The 23835-nt window shown below is 54.7% G+C and overlaps 6 protein-coding genes across 6 annotated transcripts; 4 read left to right on the forward strand and 2 right to left on the reverse strand.

Annotated features, from left to right (window-relative positions):
* Nucleotides 1-555: 555 nt before the first annotated feature.
* BGZ61DRAFT_438458 (Hydantoinase B/oxoprolinase-domain-containing protein) lies at nt 556-5225 on the forward strand. Its single transcript, XM_046244241.1, has 2 exons — nt 556-2112; nt 2163-5225. Exons 1-2 carry the CDS (start codon nt 1007-1009, stop codon nt 4939-4941), a joined length of 3885 nt encoding a protein of 1294 aa, XP_046112296.1. The 5' UTR covers nt 556-1006; the 3' UTR covers nt 4942-5225.
* A 1632-nt stretch (nt 5226-6857) lies between these two features.
* On the forward strand, nt 6858-8955 carry BGZ61DRAFT_438462 (Alpha/Beta hydrolase protein). The gene is made up of 5 exons (XM_046244242.1): nt 6858-7209; nt 7266-7404; nt 7472-7677; nt 7764-8181; nt 8256-8955. Exons 1-5 carry the CDS (start codon nt 7120-7122, stop codon nt 8873-8875), a joined length of 1473 nt encoding a protein of 490 aa, XP_046112297.1. The 5' UTR covers nt 6858-7119; the 3' UTR covers nt 8876-8955.
* A 344-nt stretch (nt 8956-9299) lies between these two features.
* On the reverse strand, nt 9300-12459 carry BGZ61DRAFT_470935 (uncharacterized protein; the record flags this gene model as incomplete). Its single annotated transcript, XM_046248149.1, has 3 exons — nt 9300-11146; nt 11194-11716; nt 11773-12459. 3 exons carry the CDS (start codon nt 12457-12459, stop codon nt 9300-9302), a joined length of 3057 nt encoding a protein of 1018 aa, XP_046112298.1.
* Nucleotides 12460-14296: 1837 nt separating this feature from the next.
* On the forward strand, nt 14297-15040 carry BGZ61DRAFT_17139 (uncharacterized protein). Its single transcript, XM_046237595.1, has one exon. The coding sequence runs from the start codon at nt 14393-14395 to the stop codon at nt 14954-14956; it is 564 nt and encodes a 187-aa protein (XP_046112299.1). The 5' UTR covers nt 14297-14392; the 3' UTR covers nt 14957-15040.
* An 84-nt stretch (nt 15041-15124) lies between these two features.
* BGZ61DRAFT_525624 (trafficking protein Mon1-domain-containing protein) lies at nt 15125-16915 on the reverse strand (the record flags this gene model as incomplete). Its single annotated transcript, XM_046252804.1, has 1 exon — nt 15125-16915. One exon carries the CDS (start codon nt 16913-16915, stop codon nt 15125-15127), a length of 1791 nt encoding a protein of 596 aa, XP_046112300.1.
* Nucleotides 16916-17789: 874 nt separating this feature from the next.
* Nucleotides 17790-23668, forward strand: BGZ61DRAFT_337053 (Dopey, N-terminal-domain-containing protein; the record flags this gene model as incomplete). The annotated part of the gene is made up of 6 exons (XM_046239022.1): nt 17790-17889; nt 17949-18076; nt 18139-20510; nt 20563-20798; nt 20850-22306; nt 22361-23668. 6 exons carry the CDS (start codon nt 17790-17792, stop codon nt 23666-23668), a joined length of 5601 nt encoding a protein of 1866 aa, XP_046112301.1.
* Nucleotides 23669-23835: the final 167 nt, after the last annotated feature.

The raw sequence follows: 23835 nt of genomic DNA on the forward strand, positions 1-23835 counted from the left end.
CGCGGCGGCGAGGCGCGCAGGGAGGAGGGGCATTCGGGCGGCCATCGTGACTGGATGACGTCGGCGTGAGACAGAAAGGAGCGTGAGAGAAGCAGGCGACCACACGGGGGGCGGTGATGGGCGCGAGCAGAGCAATTGGGCGAGGGAGAAGGGAGCGAAGGTGAAGTTGGAACGAGGATTGAAGAAGGGAAAAGGCCAACTGGGTCGGATCGAAGGCGCGGATGGAGCACTTATTTTCGGGGCCTGTTCAGGAGGTACCTGGGCTTAGAGCCACCTTTACAGCTAAGCTCGAGGTACCTTTGGCCTAGAAATGAATTGGACTAACATGCAATGGAAAGGAGACCAGGGAGCCACACGCGCTGTCACGTGAACTTGGTGACTTGGTGCAGCCAGGTACATCAGCTAATTACCTTACTTATTAATGGTGGATACAGAAGTTTTACCTACCTTACCTATATGGAGACGGAACAAGATTGCGGGTGGAACAGGAAGACGGTATGCATGCCGTAACTTATTAGCATGCACTACCTACGTAGGTAGTACTATAGATATACCCTAAAAGCTCGAATTATTAGTGTCTCTTGCCATCTTTTCGCGACTTCAGCCGGACATCCGCCTCCGCTCCCCCACTGAGCTCCATCTCCAGCCGTGTCCAGGTCCGTTTCTCCACAGCCAGCACTCTTTCACGGCCAAGTATTCCTCCAAAAGCGGATTTGGGGCCTCCGCTGTCGGTCGTCTCAGTGGTGGTGCTCCTCACAAAGGCGTCATGTCTGCGGCTCTTGCAGCGGGCGGTTCACAACGGTTCATGATTGCGGGGGGATCCCGAATCACGTAACAAATCTCCACGCTTCCACTTACTTCACGGAACTGCGGCCCCGAGTTCACGAAGCGCGCTTCAGCCTGGAGCGAGGGAAGCAAAGTATTTAATAACAGAATTTCCCGCCATACCCGGCTGGACCTCTTCAATTCAGACCCAACAGCCCAGGGATGACTGCCGGCAACAACAATGGCTGCTGACGATTCAACACCTCCCGCCTCAGCGGCCAACATCCGCATCGCCATTGATCGCGGCGGCACTTTCACAGACGTCCACGCCTCCGTGCCCGGCCGCCCCGACATCATCCTCAAGCTTCTCTCCGAAGACCCTTCCAACTACAAGGATGCTCCCACCGAAGGCATCCGCCGCATCCTGGAGCAGGTCACCGGGGACTCCCACCCGCGCGGTTCGCCGCTTGACTTGAGCCACATCGAGCACATCCGTATGGGCACCACCGTCGGCACAAACGCCCTCCTAGAACGCAAGGGAGCCCGCTCTGCTCTGCTGGTTACCAAAGGCTTCCGGGACCTGCTCAAGATTGGTAACCAGACCCGGCCCAACATCTTTGACTTGACTGCCAAGAGACCCAGCCTGCTGCACGAGGTGACAGTCGAGGTGGATGAGAGAGTCACCCTTGAGGCTTACACGGAGAATGCAACCCCCCAAGACATTGAAGTGTCGAGCGATGGTGAGCTGTGCTTGGGCGTCACAGGAGAAGTTGTCCGCGTGTTGCGCAAACCCGACATGGGTGCTGTCCAGACCGAGTTGCAGAAGATCTGGGATATGGGCATTCGCTCGCTGTCCGTCGTATTTTTGCACTCATACCTCTACCCCGACCATGAGCGGCTCGTGGGTGAAGCTGCCCGGAAGATTGGCTTCTCCGTCGTCGAGTCTTCGGCACTGCAGCCCATGATCAAAGTCGTCCCTCGCGGCATGTCCGCCACAGCCGACGCATACCTCACCCCAACCATCAAGAAGTACATCGACTCCGTCTCCAGCAACTTCACTGGCGGCCTGGGATCTGCCGGCTCACGGTGCGAGTTCATGCAGTCGGACGGCGGTCTGGTTGACTTCCGCAAGTTTAGCGGCTTGAAGAGCATTCTGTCCGGCCCGGCCGGTGGCGTCGTGGGTTATGCGCAAACCACCTGGGACGACGAGGAGAAGAAGCCCGTCATTGGCTTCGATATGGGAGGCACCTCTACCGACTGCTCGCGATTTTCCGGCACCTATGATCATGTGTTTGAGACCACAACTGCCGGAATCTCCATCCAGTCTCCCCAACTGGATATTAACACGTAAGTTACACTCCGCTTTACAAAAGATTGCATTGCTCACATCCCCCAAGAGTCGCTGCAGGCGGCGGTTCCATGCTATTCTGGAGAGGAGGTCTCTTTGTGGTCGGGCCTGAGTCCGCCGGTGCGCACCCTGGTCCAGCCTGCTATCGCAAGGGCGGCCCTCTTACCGTTACTGATGCGAACCTGTTCCTCGGTCGTATCAAGCCCGAGTACTTCCCCAAGATCTTTGGCCCCAACGAAGACGAGCCCCTGGGACTGGAGATTACCACTAAGAAGTTTGAGGAGTTGACCGCCAAGATCAATACCGATAACCGAGCAGATGGCAAGGCAGAGCTTTCGGCTCAGGCTGTTGCTCTTGGATTCCTCCGTGTTGCGGACGAGGTCATGGCCCGGCCTATTCGTGCCTTGACTGAGGCTCGAGGCTACGATACATCTGATCATCTCCTGGCATGCTTCGGAGGTGCTGGTGGACAGCACGCCTGCTCCCTAGCTAAGGCTCTTTCCATCTCACGAGTTGTTGTCCACAAGTTTTCGTCAATTCTCTCGGCGTATGGTCTCTCGCTGGCGGACGTGGTGCACGAGGCACAACGCCCAGGTGCCATTGCGTACGGAGAGTCTACCAAGAAGGAGACCGAGGCCATACTCGAGGAGCTCGCAAAAGAGGCCACCGAACAGCTTGTTAGCCAAGGCATCCCTGAGGACCAAGTTCGCTATGAACGATACCTCAATCTCCGATACGAAGGCTCAGCGACTTCTTTCATGATTCTCAAGGAGGGAGAGGGCGGAGAGGAGAGCGATTTCCAAGCTCTGTTCGAGAAGCGGCACATGCGAGAGTTTGGCTTCAAGTCTCCTGGAAAGAAGCTCTTGATCGACGACTTCCGAGTCCGAGGCGTTGGTTCTGCCGCGTCGCACCAGGGAGAGAGTCCCTATGTGCAACTCAAGAAGGTCACTCGAGTTGCTCCCCCATCTCGCAAGGAGACTGCGCAGGTGTGCTTTGATGCGTCGGCCGGCCGCGTTGACACTCCCGTCTATATTCTTAGCGAATTAGCTGCCGGTGTTCAGATCACCGGCCCTGCTCTCATCCTGGATAAGACGCTCACCATCCTCGTTGTCCCCGGCGGTACCGCAACTATTACCGACAGCTGCGTTGTGATAGACCTTGAGACTAGTGCCGCTTCTGGGACAACACCAGAGAAGGCCGTTGAGTCTAAAAAGGAGGTTTCGCCGATTCAACTCTCCATCTTTGGACACCGCTTCATGTCCATCGCGGAGCAAATGGGACGCACCCTGCAGAAGACTGCCGTTTCTACTAACATCAAGGAGCGCCTTGACTTCTCCTGCGCTCTTTTCTCCCCTGATGGCGGTCTCGTTGCCAACGCACCGCATGTGCCCGTTCACTTGGGGTCCATGCAGTTTGCTGTCAAGTACCAACACAACCGATGGAAGGGTCAACTTCAGGACGGAGACGTTCTCGTGTCAAATCACCCGTCCTGTGGCGGCACGCATTTGCCCGATATTACAGTCATCACTCCTGTTTTTGATGACAGAGGCGACATTGTGTTCTATGTGGCGTCGCGTGGTCACCATGCAGACATTGGTGGACTGCTGCCGGGATCTATGCCTCCTTCATCCAAGACCCTTGCGGAAGAGGGAGCCGCTATTGAGGCGGAGAAGCTGGTCACTCAGGGAGTCTTCAACGAGGAGCGGATTACCGAGTTGCTGCTTGTCGAGCCTGCGAAGCATCCTGGTTGCTCAGGCACGCGCTGCCTGGCCGACAACCTCTTCGACCTCAAGGCCCAGGTTGCGGCGAACAATAAGGGTGTACACCTTGTGCGCGCACTCATCGAAGAGAGTGGCCTCGAGACTGTCCAGACTTATATGTACGCCATCCAAGAGACTGCGGAGCGATCTGTGCGGGAGCTTTTGCAGAGGGTTCGCGAGCGATCATCAGGCGCGGCGTTGAAGGCGGTTGACTACATGGATGACGGTTCGTGCATCTCCCTGGCCGTTACCATCTCCGAGGATGGCTCTGCTACGTTTGACTTCAGCGGTACTGGACCCGAGGTTTACGGAAACACGAATGCGCCAGTAGCCATCACACACTCTGCCATCATCTACTCTCTGCGGTGCCTCATCCAGTCCGACGTTCCTCTCAACCAGGGATGCCTGTCCCCGATCACCATCAACATCCCTCCTTCCTCGCTGCTGGCACCGTCCAAGACAGCCAGCGTCGTGGGCGGGAACGTGCTCACGTCGCAGCGCATCACGGATGTAATCCTCAAGGCATTCCAGGCATGCGCAGATAGCCAAGGATGCATGAACAACCTCACGTTCGGCAAGGGCGGCAAGGATGCATCTGGCAACCACGTCCCCGGGTTCGGATACTACGAGACCATCGGCGGCGGCTCGGGAGCGGGCCCAACGTGGGAGGGCGAGAGCGGTGTTCACACGCACATGACCAACACGCGCATCACGGACCCGGAGGTATTCGAGAAGCGATACCCATGCCTGCTGCACCGGTTTGGGATCCGCAAAGGGTCCGGAGGCCGCGGGGCTCAGACGGGAGGAGACGGCATCGTACGAGACATCGAGTTCCGCGAGGACGGCATCAAAGTGAGCCTGCTGACGGAGCGACGATCCAGGGCGCCTCGGGGAGGGAATGGCGGCGAGGACGGCAGCATGGGCAAGAACATGCTGGTGACCCGAGATGAAGAGGGAGCGGCCAAGATCATCAGCCTCGGCGGCAAGGCAACGGTGGAAGTGGGCAAGGGAGACCGCGTGGTGATCGAGACTCCCGGAGGCGGAGGTTGGGGTTCCAAGACAGAGTGAGCATCACTGCGAGTGTGTATCAGCGTGAGGATGAAGATGGGAATAAGAGAGGCCGAGAGCCAGAGACAAAAGAGTTAGAACTGTGAATGATGAGGATGATGATGTCGGAGAATAGATGTGCTGCAGGGTCGAATACACAACCACAGGGAGGCCATGGCGACGTCGAGGGCTATTCCAAAGGCACACCCCATCTGGTCATGATGTACTGTACTGTTCAATTCGCTGCGATTAGATAGGAATGATTGGCAATCAGCAAGATCTGAGACTATTAAGAAGAAATGAATGCTCTCCCAAATCAACGCAATCCCCTGTAACGCATGGCGCCCCAGCAGCCACGACAAGCGGCAACCGGCACAACCAACGCCACCAACTCAGGGAGGGACCCCCTGTAACTTGCGTAGTACTTCGTAGTACTTCGTAGGTAGGAAGGAATTACTGGGAATTGAGGGCGCGAGAGTGCCTGCAAGGCTCAATCAACCCCGGCGTCCTTTTAGGCGGGTAGTGTGTGGCAGGGCGGCAGGATGGAGAGGAGGATTCTGTACTCCGTACTCTGCAATGGATCGGCCATGTCCCTTGGGTAGGACAAGGCAAACATGATGCATAGAACAGGTCTGGACCAGCAGGCAAGGAAAATCAGGGCACACGGGGGCTGGGCATCATTAAATTTGGGTATGGATGCTGCCATAAATTGGCCTGAATCATCCATCCAAAGATGTGGCCTATCCGGGGTCTGGAACGTACGTACGCGCCTCGTGTGGTATGTACGACGACGTACTTACGCGTGTGCAATGGAATGTATGAGTGTGAATGGATCCAGCTCCCTGCTCCCTGCTCCCTGTGAAATGCTCCCTGTTCAATCGGGTCTGGCGTTGACACGGGTGAATCAATCACCCCCGTAGTACAAGCGGCAGGCCTCGTATCAAAGACACGACAACATCCAATCCTGGGACACGAAGCACACAGCACAAAGCACACGCTATGCAATCAATCCGGTTGTTGGTGGGCTGCCGAGTCTCTAGTACGATTTCATTGTGGAGAAATATTCAATAGCGCTCAATGGTCTTGTCTTGGGCTCTTTTCGCACTAGGACGACTCCATACCGAACGATAGTCGAGCTTAGCTCTCTGCATCACCGACTCGGCTCGCGTAGGCCCTCACTTTTTCCCTTGTGTGCCCTGAATGATGCCATGAATTCCCCAGCATTCGCTTGTATGCACCTGGCCATTCTCATGTTGGGTTTTGCTTTGTGGCTGGCGTTGGATTGTTGGTCCCTCCCGGAACTTGTTTATTCTCATCCTCTCTCCTCCACTCTCGAGTCTAATGACACCAGCCGAACTCGACTATACTAAGACATGGCAGCTCAGTATGGAACCGCGTCACTGACTTAGTGCCAGCGCCACCTTTATCTTTTCCACCCCCTTTTTCATCCCTTCGCGTGCCTCTACATCTCGCGCGTCGCTTCAATTCAGAAAGATTCCATGAGATTCAAAAGAGACGAGTGAATGTGAGAGAGAGGGGAGAACCAGTGTATGCGAGCTATTCAGTTGGCCCTCGCCTACAACTTCAACCATGGCTGCCTCTGATTCTAATTCCACGCCAGTGTCCTCGATCGACGTCGAGCTCAAGGCCTATGATCCCACAGAGCGACTGCTTGGCGCAGACGACTCAGATAATAGCCTCGACTCCAGCTCCATTGCATCCGACGACTTCCACTCCGAGAGCATTGCCAAAACAGCCCGCCCAAGTCCAAGGCGCAATCGCCTTTTATGGATCGTATTGACCACAGTTATAGCATTGGCATTGCTCGCTTTCGGATTCGTGCTAGGCGTGTCCTTTGGCCTAAGAAAGGTGAGCTGCTACCTTTTGGGTGAGTTGCTACACTCACTCTAACACCATCAACAGAGCAACGACGGCCTCGACAATGGTCTAGGCTTCAATAGTACTCTCGGTGATGGCGGCTTCAACAGTACCCTTGGCGACGGCGGCCTAGACGATGACACACATGATGATACCCAGGATGACCCTCATGACGACACTCATGACGACACTCATGATGGCCTCGACGATCAAGTCGACGATGAAGTCGACGACGGCCTTGGCCCCGGCCCAACCGTCGATCTGGACTACTCTCGATACAAGGGCAACTACATTTCCAATGGCATCCACGAATTCGTCGGGATGCGTTACGCCAGACCTCCCACGGGCGACCTTCGATGGCGAGCCCCCGTCAACCCGGAACACACCACCGAAACACAGAGCGCGAAGAAGGTAAGTCGTTCTCACTAAGCCGCCGGATCTCTTACACAGAGCTCACACTCGTCCAGTTCCGCACTATTTGCTTAGCCACCAACCACAAACTCGGCGGAACCGTATCGGGCGAGGACTGTCTCTTCGTGAACGTATGGAGCCCAAACGTCACGGCAGACGCGAAGCTCCCTGTCATGGTCTTCATCCAGGGCGGTGGTAAGACCTCTCTCTATGCCGACGAGTCCATCGCTCTTTTGTTACTAACTCTCTCTCTCTCGCGTAGGCTACACGTTGCTCGCGAGGCCATGGATCAACGGCTCGGAAATCATTGAGACGTCGGGCCAGAACATGGTCTTGGTCACGTTCCACTACCGTACCGGCCTCTTTGGCTTCCTCGCCGGAGCCGATGTCAAGAACGACGGCAACCTCAACGCCGGTCTTTTGGATCAACGCTTTGTCTTTGAGTGGGTGCAGAGACACATCTCAAAGGTACGCGCAGTGCTATCCATGACACTCTTTCAATCAACCCCCCCCCCCCCCTGAGCCATCAAGAAACAACTAACCCTTCCTGCTAGTTTGGTGGTGATCCCAACCACGTCGTCATCCAAGGCTCTTCGGCCGGTGGTGGCTCCGTAGCCCTCCAACTGGCCGCGAACGGAGGCCGCGATGACGGCCTGTTCATCGGCGCCATCATGGAATCCCCCTTTCTCCCCAGCCAGCGCAGCATTTCGGATCTCGAGTTCCAGTACGACCACGTCGTGTCAAGCGCAGGTTGCAACGACGCCGCCAACAAGATTCAATGCCTCCGCGGAAAGACGCTGGAGGAGCTCCAGGGCATCAACCTCTCGTGGGAATTGCCCGGCCGCACCAACAAGCCCTTGTTCTACTTCGGGCCTTGCACCGATGGGGAGTTTCTGCGCGATACGCCGTATGCCATGTACGACCGAGGAGCTTTTGTCAAGGTGCCCGTCCTGATCGGACATTGCACAGATGGTATGTCTCTATCCCAGTAACACCTTCATTCGTACATACCTACGTATAGTCACTTACCCGATACTTGTCACTAGAGGGATCCGTCTTCGCCACAAACGCCTCCAACACCCTCGAGTTCGTCGACTTCATGCAGGACAACTATCCCGGCCTCACCGTCGACAGCACCAACGCCATGCTTGAGCACTATCCCCTCGAGGACTCTCTCCCTAAACACGCCTCCTGGTTCCCCTCGGCTTCGCGTGCCTTTGGCGAAGCCACCTTCATCTGCCCAGCCAACAACTTCCTCAACGCCTTCGCCGCCGCCAACGCTCCCTCCGCCAACGCTGCAAACATCTTCTCCTACCGCTACAACCTCCGTGACAAGGGGTCCATGGATAACGGCCTCGGCGTCAAGCACCTCTTCAACGGCCCTGCCGTCTTTGGCGCCAAGGATAATCCCCACGCCCCCAGCTTCACCACCTACAACGCCCCCATCATTCCCATCGCCATGAAATATTGGATCAGCTTCGTCCGCGCTCTCGACCCTAACCCCTACCGAGACAGCGCTGCTCCTCAATGGCTCCCCTGGGGCCAGACTCGAAGCCGTATGGTTCTCCAGCTCCACGACTCTGGCTCTGCCATGGAGGCCGTCTCCCAGAATGAGACGGAACGCTGCGACTTTTGGCATGGCCTAAGTAGGGTAATACATCAGTAATCGTGATGCTCATGGCGGATATACGATAACGTTTTCAGGGTACATAGACATGGTAGTTTAATCTTTTTTGCCTCTTTCAACTTCCAACCGGATCCGTCGTCTTATTTAATTGCGCGTGCTTATATGTTGACATCGACCTGCCTCTGTCTCTCAACCGACCAACAAGCTGATTCAATTTTCAAAAATAAACCTTTCACGTCGTTTAGCATTCTATTTTTCAATTGACTCGCTCTAATGTCTACATAAGCCGCAGGATTCCATTACTACTCCGATGCTAACAACGGACAATAATTAACCCTCTTGACCGCCACTAACTTAATACATGCCATGGTTCGCGTTTTCAAGACATACCGTACTGATTGTCTTCATTACAAATAAGCTGATCCAGAATAGAGCCCAAAATGACTCTACTGACCAACAACACTCAGTCTTCCCCGCTCGAGTGCGAAGACCGATCCAAGGTCCTCCTCACACATGATCGCACAGCGCGTTTCGCCTCAAACGCCCACCGTCGGACCCGTCGATGCCGCTTGCCCAGTCGAAGTGAGCTTGCGTGACCTCGCTTGTGACCCACGGTTCCATGTCTACCCAATGGCTTATCACCACATACGTTGGGCGATGATGAGCTTCCATGGCTTCCAGACGAGTCTGAATCTTGTCTGGACTTCCTAGGTTTGGGCGGAGGAAACCCAGGGACTCGGAGTCGAAGCAGTGACACCTTCTGCCGCAAGCCGCGTCGATTCCCGGTTGACTCTGCTTTATGAACTAGTTGTTGGTTATTTCCGTCCCCCACATCTCGCCTTTGCTTGATTGTTGAATTTCCCCCTTTACTAGGCGACGCAGGGTAAGGGATATCGAACTGATCCGATGGTTTGGGAGAAGGCTCAATTCCGTTTCCTTCATGAATCGCTTTCAATCCACCTTTTTCGAGCCCAGGACGTGTCTCCTTGTCGAAGCACACTTCTTCAAGGCTGCAGCGGCTCGTAAATAGATTCTTCTTTGGGCGGCGACCCAGATCCGACAAAGAGCTGCATTGTTTCAACGCTTGGTTTCGTATAACTGTTCCGTGTTGGACGGCTGGTTTATCTTGACCCAGGTGAGTGCGGGATATCTTGAGCTTGAGTCTTGGTTTTTGGTAGTCATTTGACCCTCCCGAGATTGCCTTAAGGCCTGTGGTCGCTTGCCCTTCCATGTTGGGAGGACGGGATGACTTCATCCGAATCTTGAATTTCGACGACCTTGTTCGACAATTGGCCTTTGATGACTCCGGACCATTCTCGTCAGAGACAACTTTTGGGGCTAAGAAGCTGGGGCTTTCTTCGCACTTAAAGTGTATCAGAGATTTTGTTGGGCTGGTAAAGAGAAGCCCTGTTGAGACCTCTGGTTCTGTCAACAAGCTCTCACAGGGTGATTCACACCGTTGCTGTGCTTCTTGGGGCAACGGAGGCAGCGCTTTCATCAACTGAGGGATGCTGTTCGTCAGCTTCAACTGTTGTGCAGGTGAGATTGGGTTCGGTGATAGGATGGGAGTGTCCGCCTTTGAAACTGAATGGGCCAGGTTGAGATTTATAGTAGCTGATTCCAGAGTGTCGGGAGACTTGATGACAGCAGCTGCTGGGTTCCGTCGGTGTTTTCCCAATGGCCGTTCTCCTCTTGACTCGGCGGCGTATCTTTGTGTCTGAGATGGGTGGTTTGGGAACAGTGCGTGAGTTTCTGGCAGTTCGCCCCGATGTTTCGAATGTCTCGACTTGGCCTCTTGGATGTTCGGGTCAGTTTCGATGACTATACCATGTTCCTGCGTATCCAATGACATCTTTGCGGAGGGGTCAAAAGTGTCAAACGCGGGACTGGTCTCTGGGCACGCTGAATTCATCGTATGCCTCAGTCTTCGAGAAGCAGACCGAAATGCTCGCTGTCCGTGAGGGTCATTAACCCCAGCCCCTGACTTAGACGACTGCCACAGCCCACCCCCAGAAGAACTCAGTGTGCTTTCGGGACTTGGCGATGACTCTAGATCTGTATCCGAGCCGGTTCCAACCTCCACTCTCAGCGAAGCAGGGGGGGCTGATCTCGAGTTCACGAGTCTGGTTTGAAGCAGCATGGCATCGACATTTTCAATACCCCTGACACGTCCACTCAAATACGGAGTTGGCTGAACCTGGTTCGTGTCGATGGTCTGAGTAGAATTGCAGGTTGACTGATTGGCATTGTGCTCATCTTTGGGTGATGAAACCTCTTCCACTTCCATCAGAACGGGGCTGTGTGTGCTTTCTGAGACCTGGTTAGTCTCTGTAATCCATTTGGAAGGAAGACTCTACCTTCGGCCATGTCCTTCTCATGTCCACGTTCATGAGACGCGGCTGGGACATCTTGGGCCTCCAAGTGACAATGGCTGTCTTCTCTCAAGACCATGGGTCGACTAGTGCTACCCGCACGCTGAGGAATAGGACAAAGAGGGGAGGAAAGATCAGGCCCTTGTTGGGGGTCTGTCTCGAATTCCTCAGTGTAGTCATAGTAGAACGAACCAGTGGAACGCAGAGGTGGCCCCTGTTTGCTCATATTCATAGGTCTCTGATACATTTCAACGATGGACGTCAAACTGGCTGACCGAACACTTTGGTCGCTGCAATCTTGTTGCCGACGTGGTGGCCTAGGGCCCCAGTGAATCATCGAGTTGGGAGTTCTGGAACGGTGTGGTCCAGGTCCGTGATAATACGGGCCAGGGGAGGCTCGCGAAGGCAAAGAAGACGTCGACCTGCTGAAATCTGGCCGCAGAGAAAGAGGCGGCGGGCGACGATGGCTTGAGTAGTATGTTGGTTTGTAGGACCCATGGCCAGTCCGCTGGATAAAGAGTCAGTACCTGTCCTGAACAAGACACTCGTTCCAGTGGCACATACATATGAGACACGGTCAAGCTCAACCATCTTACTGTAATTAACACCTCCGTTGTCTGTCATGGCCGGGGAAGCTGGTCGGAATCCAGGTCGTTTCAGACGGGTCGGATACGGGTAAGGGGAACGAGGACGCTGAAGACCACCGGAACTTGAGAAGCTTTGCAAAGTGCATGATGACTTTTGGGAAGGTAGTTGTCTTGAGCTGCATGTTGTCAAGGAGTATGACCGTCGACCATCATCCAGTGACGGAGAGAAGGGCCGTGAATTGGACGGCTGGGTCGACGAGCCGTACAGCGAAATAATCTCGGACGTGGTATCTCGATACGAGGGGAGCGCCTTGCGGTCATCGTGAACGAAGTTATCAAGTCCCCGAGAGTGAGGTCGGGTAAGGAGACCTGCGTCACCAAAGCTGGGTCTTGGACGGGGAGGGTGATGATAAGTCACCGAAGGGGGTGTAGCCTTGATGGAGAAGATGCCAATGTCGCCTGTTTCGGTTGTTGTCTTGAGCATGCTCTCCAGTGGACCTGGAGACCGGAGGAGTGTCGAGTTCTCGTTGACGCTGCGAAGCGGCCGACGTTGATGTGAAGGTGGCCGGGAGTGAGCATGATGACCTGGCTTCACATGGGGCCGATGACTGCTGTAATGTGAGTTTTGGCTGGCAGGCCGCTGGTGAGATTCTTCGAGCTCCATGGAGGCGTATTGAAGCCCCGCGATCTGGAGGCAGCGGGGGAGAATAAGATGGACTAAGTGATATGGGAAATGTTCACTGACGACCAAGGACAATCAAAACAGACCAAGAAACCTGGAGCGGGCGATTACGAGCCAACTGACAGCCGTTACAGCCTGGCTTCAAGACGCATCCTGAAGAGTGAAGACGAGCTTGCGGAAGACGAGGCGATCAGGCGACGTGAAGCTGCGTTGTGAGGCAACTCACAGGGACGGAGCGCGATCGAGACTGACATGGCCCGAGGAAGGTAAGTGCGAGAGAACATGGTCACGGCTAATTCTCTTTCTGTTCCTGACTGATTTACAGGAGAACCGAAGAAGTTCAGAAGGAAGGAAGGAGAAAACGCATTCTACAGCTGTATGAGGGCAGGTGGCAGGCAGGTGGCAGCTGCCACCTGATTCAAAGTGCCATGACGAAGGGCTGCGAGCAGGAGGGAGGTGCTTTCCAAGAGCTCCTCCAACTGCACCTACCACGAAACAGGCAAGTACAGCGACCCTCGTCGGAGACCAGTCAGTACCTACCTACCTGTAGGTATCCAAGAGAGGCTTCCTTCCTATGTACATCATCCCTACCTGCCTACCTCGAGAACCCGAAAGCGCCACCGGACCAGCCTTGAACGAGACCAACGAGACCAATGCAGACCGCCGATTCGAGCTGAAATGATGTCTGTGGCGGAATCGTGCAGATGCATCGATCATCGTCCTCGCCCTCGCGACTGCCCTTCGCCCGACACGGACACGCTCGTTTCCTCGATGGCGTCGGGTAGTCGAGTCGGGTAGGTTCAGGTTTCAGGCGTCAGGACGGAGAGCCCAAATGCATTCGGATACTCCCTGCATGCTGCGCGAACAAGGGCAAGAAATGAGGGCCCCGATTTATCGAGAATTGCTCTGCGGTCACGTTGGTCGGCCACTTTCGGGGAACGGGTCCCCCCTCGTCGGTGCTTCCTCGACGTCTAGACCCCTCGTGATGGATGCAATACACCACGGGACGTCAGCCAGGGCTCCTGTCAATCGATGGAGCCGAGTCAGGGCCCTCACAAGACCCAAGCCCACTCCAGACCGACACCGCACATAACGTGACTCATTGCCCAGAACAGACGCGTTTGGCGGTCTATGGACACGCGGTGGGTTCGCTGGGAGGGGGAATCGGCCGGCCAGCGAGCCGAACTCTGAAGTTTGACTCGGCAACAGGGTAACAGGGTTTGGTTTCAGTGGCGAGGGCCTACAGGCTCCTCTGGCTCTTCTGGAAGCGTTCCCACTACAATTGTCTACAATTGTCTACAATTGTCTACAATTGCCCACAATTTGCCCCCAGTTTGCCCACAATTGCCCTTCTTGTCCACTCGGTTCCCGATGTGGCTTGCACCGTCGACGAGTCTGTGCCGCCCTGTCCAGGATTTTTCGTCCTTGTGGCCTCTGCTGGGGTCGCTGGGGTCGCTGGCGCCCGGGGGCCGTCATCCACTGGTCACCGTCGCACCCCCGCAGTCCACTGGAGTCCACTGGAGTCCACTTGGCCTGTGATCCATGCAAGCTTGTCGAAGTCTAGTCAGGGGTCTACCGGACGCTTATCCCGAGGTGTTCATGTGGTTACAGTGGTTATTGTTAAGCTTGCCAACGGATTCCTGGTCCATTTCCTGGGGCAAAAAAGAAACCCGTTCGCCGCTTTCTTGGGGTTTTGGGTTTCTCAATTCAAACATCAAATGTAAACAAGCGGCGCCCTCGTTCTGTCTGCGACTCCGTCTTTCCCTCCGTCTTTCCCTCCCTCGTCGTCTTACATCTTCTTCGCCTGCTCTCCCTTGCATCCAGTCACGACTCCAGCTTCCCCGCTCCCTTCCTACCAATACTCACCATATCATACCGAACGCCCTGCCCGCCTGAACTCGCCTGTCACGCTACAATGGCTTCCCGAAAACCCAACCTCAGGATCCCCTTGCCCGACGCCCAGCATAGTGAAATCCAACGTCCCACCACTAGCTCACTACGGAGCCCGCGCTTTATCGAGGATTTTAACGCACCGTTCTCAGAAGCTCTCATGAACGCCTCAAGGACGACACTCGCGACAGACACCATGACTTACCCTTCAACTTCCACCAATGGCCGTACCAGTTTCGGAGGCGAGAGTGGTCGACGACCATCTTTCAGCACAAGGCAATCAGGCTTGCAATCACCAACGCCCTTGCGCCTACGCCACTCCTCCTGGGAATCAGAGACCAAGCGCCGGTCGACCGTCAACGATCGGATCCGGGAATGGGCCAGGAAATCATGGGGCGCCGTTCGAAACCGCTCCGAGCCGAAGGGTGATTATTTCGAGAGCAACCCGAACCATGGTCAGAGCAGCGCTAGGCTATCCCCTTCACCAAGCGATATTTCTCCCTCGGAATCTGAAGCGCCGGTGAGAAGCGCCACGTTCTCTCAAGCCGTTGTCAACATGAACGAGGTGTCATCATCGAGGTCAGGATGAGGCAATGGACGAGACAATGTGCCGAGAAGCTGTGGTACACGGGTTCCACAGTCATGGGTTGATTCCTGCATAAGAAGTGCATACTAGGCGTTGGTGGTCTCGGTCTTGGGTTCGGAAGGTACAAACACAAAACGTGTTTTGATGACTGTATATGAGGGTTGCATCGGTTCAGAATACACCGCCGCCAATAATGAAAAGGCGTTCTTCTTCCTTTTTGGCCCAATGGATAATCTTGTTTGCCCCCTGTGTGATTGTAGACCTGGACACGTTCGGTCCGGCTACGCAGTAGAATTCGAAGACGGGTGTGATCCAGGCCAGCGACGTCGCGTCTTCTCCGACGCTGTGCAGAACCTTAAGGTGCGCGTGCTTGGCGTGTATGGATGCATGCAGTTCGTGATACACCGTCATGAGCCTCCTCCGCTCAACAAGGTCCGTGAAAGTGGGCTCTAATGACGCCATGCAGAACTGGACATTGGCTCGTGATTTGTACAGGAAATGGCTGACTTGGCTGCCCGGAGCAATATCTTGTATCTTCGGGCGACCTGCTCGCGCGGCGTTCTGAATAATGGCAAGAGTCCCGTTCTTGGCTAGTTGCTGAGCGACGTTGTCCCGCATCTGCTTGAGTTCGAAGAAGCTCTCCCGATCGGCGCTTATCAGGACAATTGCAACTCCTTCTTCTGCCGAGCGGCCTTCTGCGGCCTTCGGGGAACTGGCCTGCTCCCCGGAGGCTCCTTCGAAGAAGCTCACGTACATATAGAGGTAACCTTTGTTGTTGAATGCCGGCAGGCAAATGGGAATCCAGTTCTCACCGCCACCGCCTTTGATGCCGCCACTCGCAAACAACATGTTGAAGATCAACTGCAGGTCGCTAGGATGAAGGGAATGCCGCCGTGGCCGAATGACGCTGACGAGTTTTCCACCGGCCACAATGAGCCCATAGAGCAGCTTCTCGGCTCTCAACTTCAGGAACGTGTTGTTGACGGTGTGGCGCTGGGACTTTCGAATCTTTAGGCACTCCAAGGATCCGAGGAGGGCTGAGGGGGATCCTTTGGTAAAAGTGTCAGCCAGAGATGAGAGTAGGGACTCTGTGCCCTCTAGCGGCTTGCGCAAGTCTGTCGATGGCCGATTTGCGAAGATATGTGTGAGTTTTGGTAGGGTTAGTGTGGATAAGATTTGCATGTAAAGTGCATCCAGCTGCGCTCGTAATTGAGAGTCACTCTCTCCAAGCTTGCTGATGGCGACAAAGTAGAGCGGCCCTTCAGTCGCTATGACAAACCGGGTGTCTCCGGCAGAGAAGGCCTGGAGCGGGTTCTTAGCCCCTTCGTAAAATGATATGATGGTCTGCACAACGCCCATTGACGAGTTGATCAAACTCAGGTCTCCATGGCGACTCCAAATGGGCTTCCCAGCGGACGATAAGATCAAATAGTGCTTCAGTTTCGACTTCCACATGTGCAATTTCTCATCATCTTCAAACTCCTTGTTTTCCTCTTCTGGCAGCGGGCTGAATTCTTGGTCAAATTCGGCGAGGTGATCTCCCGGACCAATCCTCGTCCTCTCGAATGGCTGCACAGTGGCCGCCTGAGAGCGAAGCATGTTCCATGCTGGGCTCTTCTTATGGAGTTCTCCGGCAAGTAAACTGGCAATGTCTCCAGCTGGCCTCATAGTCGGCGCAAAGCTCATGACACTCGCAGCATCGTCGGCCTCACCGCCAATGCTGCTGGCATGGTGGGGGGTCGCGTGGCCGCTATCGGCTGGGCTGGGGACAGAGTCGGGCCCGAGAGTTTGGAATGTGCCTCGCGATCCATCTGGGAACGAGAGCGTCTGGATATCCACGGGGGTTATTGCAGTTGTAGCCTGCGCCTGGAGGGATTTCGGGTCGGCGCCAGCACTGGTGCTGGGTCGAGGAGGGAGAGGGGGACGGTGGTCGTCGTCTTGGGAATCGGGGTCCGGTCCCATCTTGATGGAGTGTGCTGGTGTTGCATTGCCGGATCAAACGGTTTGAGGGTAGAAGGAGATCTACTAGAAAACCCCACGACCATCTACGGGCCCGTTGAGTTTCCGTGTGTGTCAGGCACGTCCATTATGCCATCGTTGGTGACGTTTGGTTGGAGGTGGTGGATTGGTCGCGTTGGTTGGAGGTGCGAGGCCCAGCCATGACGAGAGGAGGGCCACAGGATCCACACCCTGAGAGGCACCATTTACGCCAGCTAACTCAATGTAGAAAGAAGATGAAGACACTTCAATGCACTCTGCGTCCCGCATTGATACCGCAATATTATTTCAGCCTAAATATCAGATGCCATTCTCCTTGTCCAAGTTGTTCGAAATATTAGTGATTTGCATAACCAAAGCTTCGCATTCAAAGTCAAGGCCTGCCCATGCTCCCTGAGGCCTAGAGTCGACGTCTTTGGCTCCTGATTAAGGCTTAGTGCCTGTGAAAGTTCGGTACAGAGACGTGTTGATTACGTACCTCCCGGCCATGACGCAGCCACGCACAGCGAATGCCCTGCCACTGTTTGGAGGGGCTGCTGCAGCCTTGTGCTGGAGACACGCGCCAGGGCCAGCTGTGACCAATCAGCGCCCCGTCATGCCCTGTATTTCAGGATACCTAGGTACCTTCATTGCGCCCCCAGGGAGCTGGGTCAAGCTGCTGGGTGAAACGTAGCCTTCCAGGTGGGATTCGCGGCTTCATCTTGAGATTCCTCCCTCCGATCTACTCACGATTCCTCCTCGCGCGCTCTGGCTCCCAGCGATGCTCCCTGGCACCGGCGCCATTCAGTAGGGAACTCGATGTTCGCATACCCGTCCTCGAACCGAATAGTCACCAATCATGACGCATGAATCTGGCTCCGGCCGACGGTCGGTTTCGCCCGAGGCCTCTGGACGAGACTCGCCTATTCCACGACAATGGCGGAACCAGCTCGGTGGAGGTGCGCATGCGCCAGCGCACTCTAAGCTTCCATTGCGGTCGCTAACATATGCTGGACAGATGAGCTCCCAGCTCAAGACAAGACGTACCGAAAGTACGCCCATGGTGTCGACAGGGCACTCGTCTTATTCGAGACGGCCTTGGAAGAGTGGGCAGACTACATATCCTTCTTGAACAGGCTCCTCAAGGTTGGAATTCCGATGGCTAGTGCATTCAGTCCGGGGGCCATGTGCTAACCATCTTGAATTAGGCCCTTCAAGCTCGCCCCAAGTCGATAACCACAATACCAGCCAAGGCAACAGTCGCGAAACGCCTATCCCAATGCCTCAACTATTCTCTGCCGTCAGGAGTCCACCAGAAAGCTCTCGAAGTATACAACTATGTCTTCACAGTCATCGGTACCGATGGGCTGTCAAGGGACCTCCCGCTCTATCTCCCTGGCCTGGCATCGACCTTGTCATTTGCCTCCCTGGCAGTACGAGCGCCATACCTGGATATTCTAGAACAACACTTCCTCGGAATAGATCCCCGCTCCCTGCGGCCGGCGATGAAATCTATCATTCTGGCCCTGCTGCCAGGCTTGGAAGACGAGACGAGCGAGGACTTCGAAAGAACCTTGCGCATGGTCGAGAGCTTCAAGCATACAATTAGGCCTGCGAATAGCGAGGAACTGGCTGAGCGTCATTCTTCCGGCGATGCCTTCTTCTGGCAGTGCTTCTTCCTCGCATCCATCACTAGCCATAGCCGACGGGCAGGTGCCCTAGCCTACTTGGTAAGATGCCTACCTCAGCTGGGTCCACCGGCGACAACCAAGAATAGTAGCGAGGATGACCGGAGGAACAAGATCGCAGCCATCGTGGCATCCCCTGAACCCGGATTGCTACTACGATGTTTCGCAAGCGGTCTCTCTGACGAGCAGTTGCTCATCCAGCGTGGTTTCTTAGATCTTCTCGTTTCCCATCTGCCACTCAATTCTAATGTCATTCGAACCCGAGTGAAACCCGGGGATCTGGAGCTGCTCCTCAAGGCCGCTGTTGGCGTGGTCACACGACGAGACATGAGCTTGAATAGGCGCTTGTGGGCCTGGCTTCTTGGGCCGGAGCCGACCAATTCGGAGACCGAACCTGGTGCTGAGCCAACGAGTCCCTCTGACACTCACCACCACGCATACTTGGCATCCAGAACGAGCTTCTTTGAAGAGTTCGGATTACATCCACTGACCAGAGCACTTCTTCAGATGATCAAAGGCAGCCATCAAAGTAGTGCGGGCGAACGAGCACGCCCGTACAGAATTTGTCTCTCCCTCATGGACAGGTGGGAGATTGGCGGGCTTGTCATTCCAGAGGTCTTCCTACCTATCATTGAGAGTGTACGGCAATTCAAAGCCCAAGCGTCGACAAAAGCAGAGTTTACGGAAGTGTTGCGTAGTGCTAGCGTTTTCTTCGATGGGATCGAGAGCGGCCTCATATATGGCGAAATCGTATCACTCTTGGCCCAAGCTATCGGTGCCGGAACTGTCAACGTCAACGAGCAGAGCGACAAGTTTTCACTCATCAGCTTTGTCCTAGCCAACTTCAATGTCCGCGAGGAAGAGATGATAACTATCCACGCCCCGCTGTCCTCTCTGGCTGCTCTGTCAATGTTAGAAGATTGGACGGATCGCCAACCATCAAACCACTCGGGTAATTCGGCATCAGTGGCAAGCCAAACCCTAAACATCGCCATTTCACTCCTCGAGCTTGTCCCTGAGAGGGCTTTTTTGAAGCATCCACCTACCAGCAAGCGAGGAGCAGAATCGGCCTTGACAATTTCCAATATTGATGTCCTCAAGAAGATTCGGACTTTTTACGTCAATGAGCAGGGAAATATCGATGCGTCCCCTCCCCCTTTCAACGCCATGGAAATTGGAGAGCTTTTGTTTCAAAAGGTGGTCAAGTTCATATGTGGCGACAAGGACTCTTCAAAACCGCTGGCCGACTTGGGCGTCCGCACGCGTCTCCTAATCCTGGCGCTGCACAAGATGCCCAAGACGTATAAGCTCGCCGAACAGCGGATCCTGAAATTCTTAGTTGAGAACCTCGAGCAACCGTCGCCATTGCAGTTTTCGGACTTTTCGGCAATGTTGAATATGGCTACACAACTGTACCACGCCGAGAGAATCGAAACCAACGAGGTGACAAGCTTGGTTGGCCCTCTGGTTAGACATGCCTGGTCATATCTATCCGCGTCTGAGCCAAAGTATCACGTGGAGGCTGTTCGAGGCCTCTGGCAATTACAATCCACCCTACCATACTCCAACCGTGATATTGAAGCAGCACTATCAAGCCTCATCGTCGCCGAAGACTCAAGCTCATTGGAATCTTTCGGTGCTGTCGATAAAGGGCGCACACTGAGCGTACTCTGGTCCCATACTCTGCAAGATGACACATACGGCGGTGGGCGTCGTGGTTCAAAGACACCGATACTTGAGCTCAGGTCTCTACCTCGCCTTTCGGGAGCGGACAACTACGAAGTCATGTTGACTCAGCCACTATTCCTGATCTTGGACGCCCTACAAGACGACAGATCACAACTCTACATGACAGTAAAAGCATGGCTCAACAGCATGCTAGGGATCGACAGGTAGGGCTATCCCCCTTTTCTCGATGAATGCAGGTTGATTAACATACTGCAGACTCTTTTTGATCTTCGCCACTAAGCTCAACGATATTCCATTCCTGGACGACATAATCGGCAGCAGCGAGAAGCCTGATGAAGACTCAGTGACGTTTTCTGAGGATGAAGATCTGGATCTCTGCTTGTACTACCTCCGAACTCTGTCAAATGTCCTCGCCTGTGCCGGGGACATCTCGTGGGCTGTCTTAGCCTCCAAGCATGTTGCTTTCCGTGGCCAGCAACTGCAAATAAGCAGTAAGAGCCTTTCCTCCGACTCTACCTGATTTGATACTAACCTGAACTTAGCCGGAGCCGATGAAGAGATGACTCTCCAAGAGTTTTTTGTTCGTGTCTGTATGAAGTGCATCACAGGCAATCCGGCCGCTGCTGTCGACAAAGAAATCGAAGGTCGCATCAACCAGCTCTATCGATATGCCCTCACAATCCTCCACAAATTCTTCCTAAGCCCATACGCTGCTCCTCTATCGACCTTCCATTTCGAGAATATCCTGATTGAAAGACTCTTCAGCGCACTCAAGGGCCCCGACCCCTACGTGCAAGTCCTCCTACTCGACGTCGTATATGATACTCTCAAGCTTCGCGATGTTGCACCAGTCACAGCCTCGGGGTCACCTACTTCGGAGAAAAGGCCGCCGAGCTTCGATCCCATCCGGGGAAGCAGACTTTCTGTTGCAACGACGGAGCGTCCGGTAATTTCCTCGCCGCCTCCACAACTCCTCAAGTGCCTACAGGAGGGCCTCAGCTCTCCCAACAGTCGACCTGTCCTAGATAGCTGGGTTGCCTTTGTCGCGGAATGCTTGCCATTTTACACCGAATCTATCTTCCAAGTCTTGATTCCTCTAGTCGAGACTCTATGCGACGAGATTGGGACCACGTTTTCAAATCTGAGCGAAACCTTCGTATCTACTTCACTTTCTACCAGTAGCGAGAAGGCTACTCCTGAGTCGACACTCATTTTTCTGGTCAATGGCTTGGAGCAGGTTCTGGCGAGAGGACATGAGCAACTGCTTGCGGAGGAGGCTCGAACGCAAGTAACAAAGAGTCCTGATCAACCCCAGTCACTCTTCGGCAGCATCTCCGGCGTCTTTCAGACAGATGCCCCCCAGTCTCGCAGCGCCACAGCAAACGACCGGTTGACGGTCCACCTGGCGTTTCAAGACGCTGTTCGCATCTGCTACAAGATTTGGACCTGGGGTCAGGGTGAAGACTCAAACAAGCAGGACCTAAACTCGTCGGCATCGTTTCTCTACACATCCCTGCGGATGAGAAATCGTGCACGGCGTTTGCTCGAACAACTCTTCACTGCTGAAAACTTGGAGTGCCTCGAGACTGTCATCGATATCTGGAAGAATTCAGCCGTCGATTCAAGACCATCCGAGGTATTCAACCTCCTCTCTGCATTGGAAGCTTCTCGTCCTCGACACACCATCCCCGCTCTCTTCAACGCCATTTACAGCCGGAGCAACCCAACCGCGCTAGACCCCGGACGCAAATCAACAATGACGATAGCGCTTCAGGACTCTGACCTTGTGGTTTTCCTTGTCGAGTATGCACGGTCACTTGAGGATGATGCTATGGATGAGATCTGGCAGGACTGCATGCTTTTCTTGAAGGACTTGCTCGGAAATCCGTTTCCTCATCGACAGACCCTTCCAAACCTACTCGAGTTCGCAGCAATTCTCGGCGAAAAGGTCGACAACACCAACTTCGGAGAGCAGAAGAGGATGCGTAGAGAATTGGGCGTAAGAAAACCCCCACCACAACAATGAAGAAGATTCGTGCTGACTTACATTTAGGATATCTTCCTCCGGCTTCTCGCAGCTCTCTTTACTACGAAGCCTATGGCCTTTACTGACCCAGTCCTTTCCAGCGGAGCCCCGGACAAGACTGAGCTTGTTCGCCGAACCACGGTCAACGGGGCGGCCGACGGGCCTGATGATGTCGTCTTTATCCTAGCCTCCATCGTACCCAACCTGATCAAGATTCTCGTGGAGCCTGATCGTGTACTCTCGGCCGCCGCGACCATCTCCACCAATGTCATTGGTCCAACCCTGCGTGCCAAGGGATTCCCCGATACATTCTCGAAGAGCACCTTGCAGCTCCTCCTAGAGCTATCACGGCTACAAAACAACCAGAAGACGTGGAAGAAGGATGTCAGCGACGCATTCAACGACCCCAAGTTCTTTGGGATGAAGCTAGAACTTGCAAAAGATAACTGGATTCCGCTGCTCAGGCAGTGGACTTTGACTGACAAGGATAAGTTGCCTGAGATTGTCTCTCGTATCAACGCGCCTACCACGGCTGGCATTGTGTTTGGAGTCGGCGCTACCTCAGCCCGACTCGAGGCCGATCGGAAGACGCAGCTCAACCTTCGTAGAATCGCAACCCTGATCCTTGCTGCTGCGGAAGATGCCTTCGTTGCGGAGCTTACAACCATCTTCGACAAGCTTGTCGAGCTCCTCGCCGCGTCGTCAACATCTTCCCCGTCCTCGACTACGCGCGCTGACATCTACATGGTTGTCCGGGCCCTCACTCTCAAGACCAGTGCCATCCACCTCGGCATGCTCTGGCCTGTCGTCAACGCGGAGATTCACTCGGCCATATCGTCCGTCGTCGCGCCGGACAACAGCACTGCATCCGACACGTATACGAATGCCGCCATTCTGCAGGCCTGCAAGCTTCTGGACCTCCTCATCTGCGTGGCACCAGACGACTTCCAGCTGCACGAGTGGCTCTTCATCACAGACACCATTGACGCCGTCTACCGATCCTCCACCTACCAACCCGTCGCCCTCGTAGACGAGATTTCCGAAGAACTCGGTGCGGTCGCGGCCAACTCTGCGCTGCAGACCGAGTCCGTCGCGCATCTGGTAGCGAGCAGCTCATCTCGACGACCGCTGCTCGGACCCGGCGGCATCAGTGACGAGGTCAGCCTCGAGAGGAAGGACGAAGTGGTGGCCAAGGTTCTGCGGCCGTTCTTCGGCCAGCTGAGCATATTTGCATTCGAGTCGACGTATGCGATGGGACGGCTCGACCGGGACGCGTGCATCTCGAGCCTGTTGAAGGACATATTTGATGAGCGGAGCATAGTCAAGGCGCTATAATACAAAAGTCGATGGTTTTTGCATGGAGTAGCGGCAGTAGGGGTTTGTGACGAGCAAAGGTTGTATTTCAGCAAGCCATGTATGGTGCTCATTCAGCGTGTGAGCGATAAGGAGAAGGGTTTGCCATAATAGAACGTTTACGACCAGGTCTATTTCTACATGTTAAG

Source organism: Ilyonectria robusta (assembly GCF_021365365.1).
Source record: "Ilyonectria robusta strain PMI_751 chromosome Unknown BGZ61scaffold_1, whole genome shotgun sequence".
Classification (NCBI taxonomy): domain Eukaryota; kingdom Fungi; phylum Ascomycota; class Sordariomycetes; order Hypocreales; family Nectriaceae; genus Ilyonectria; species Ilyonectria robusta.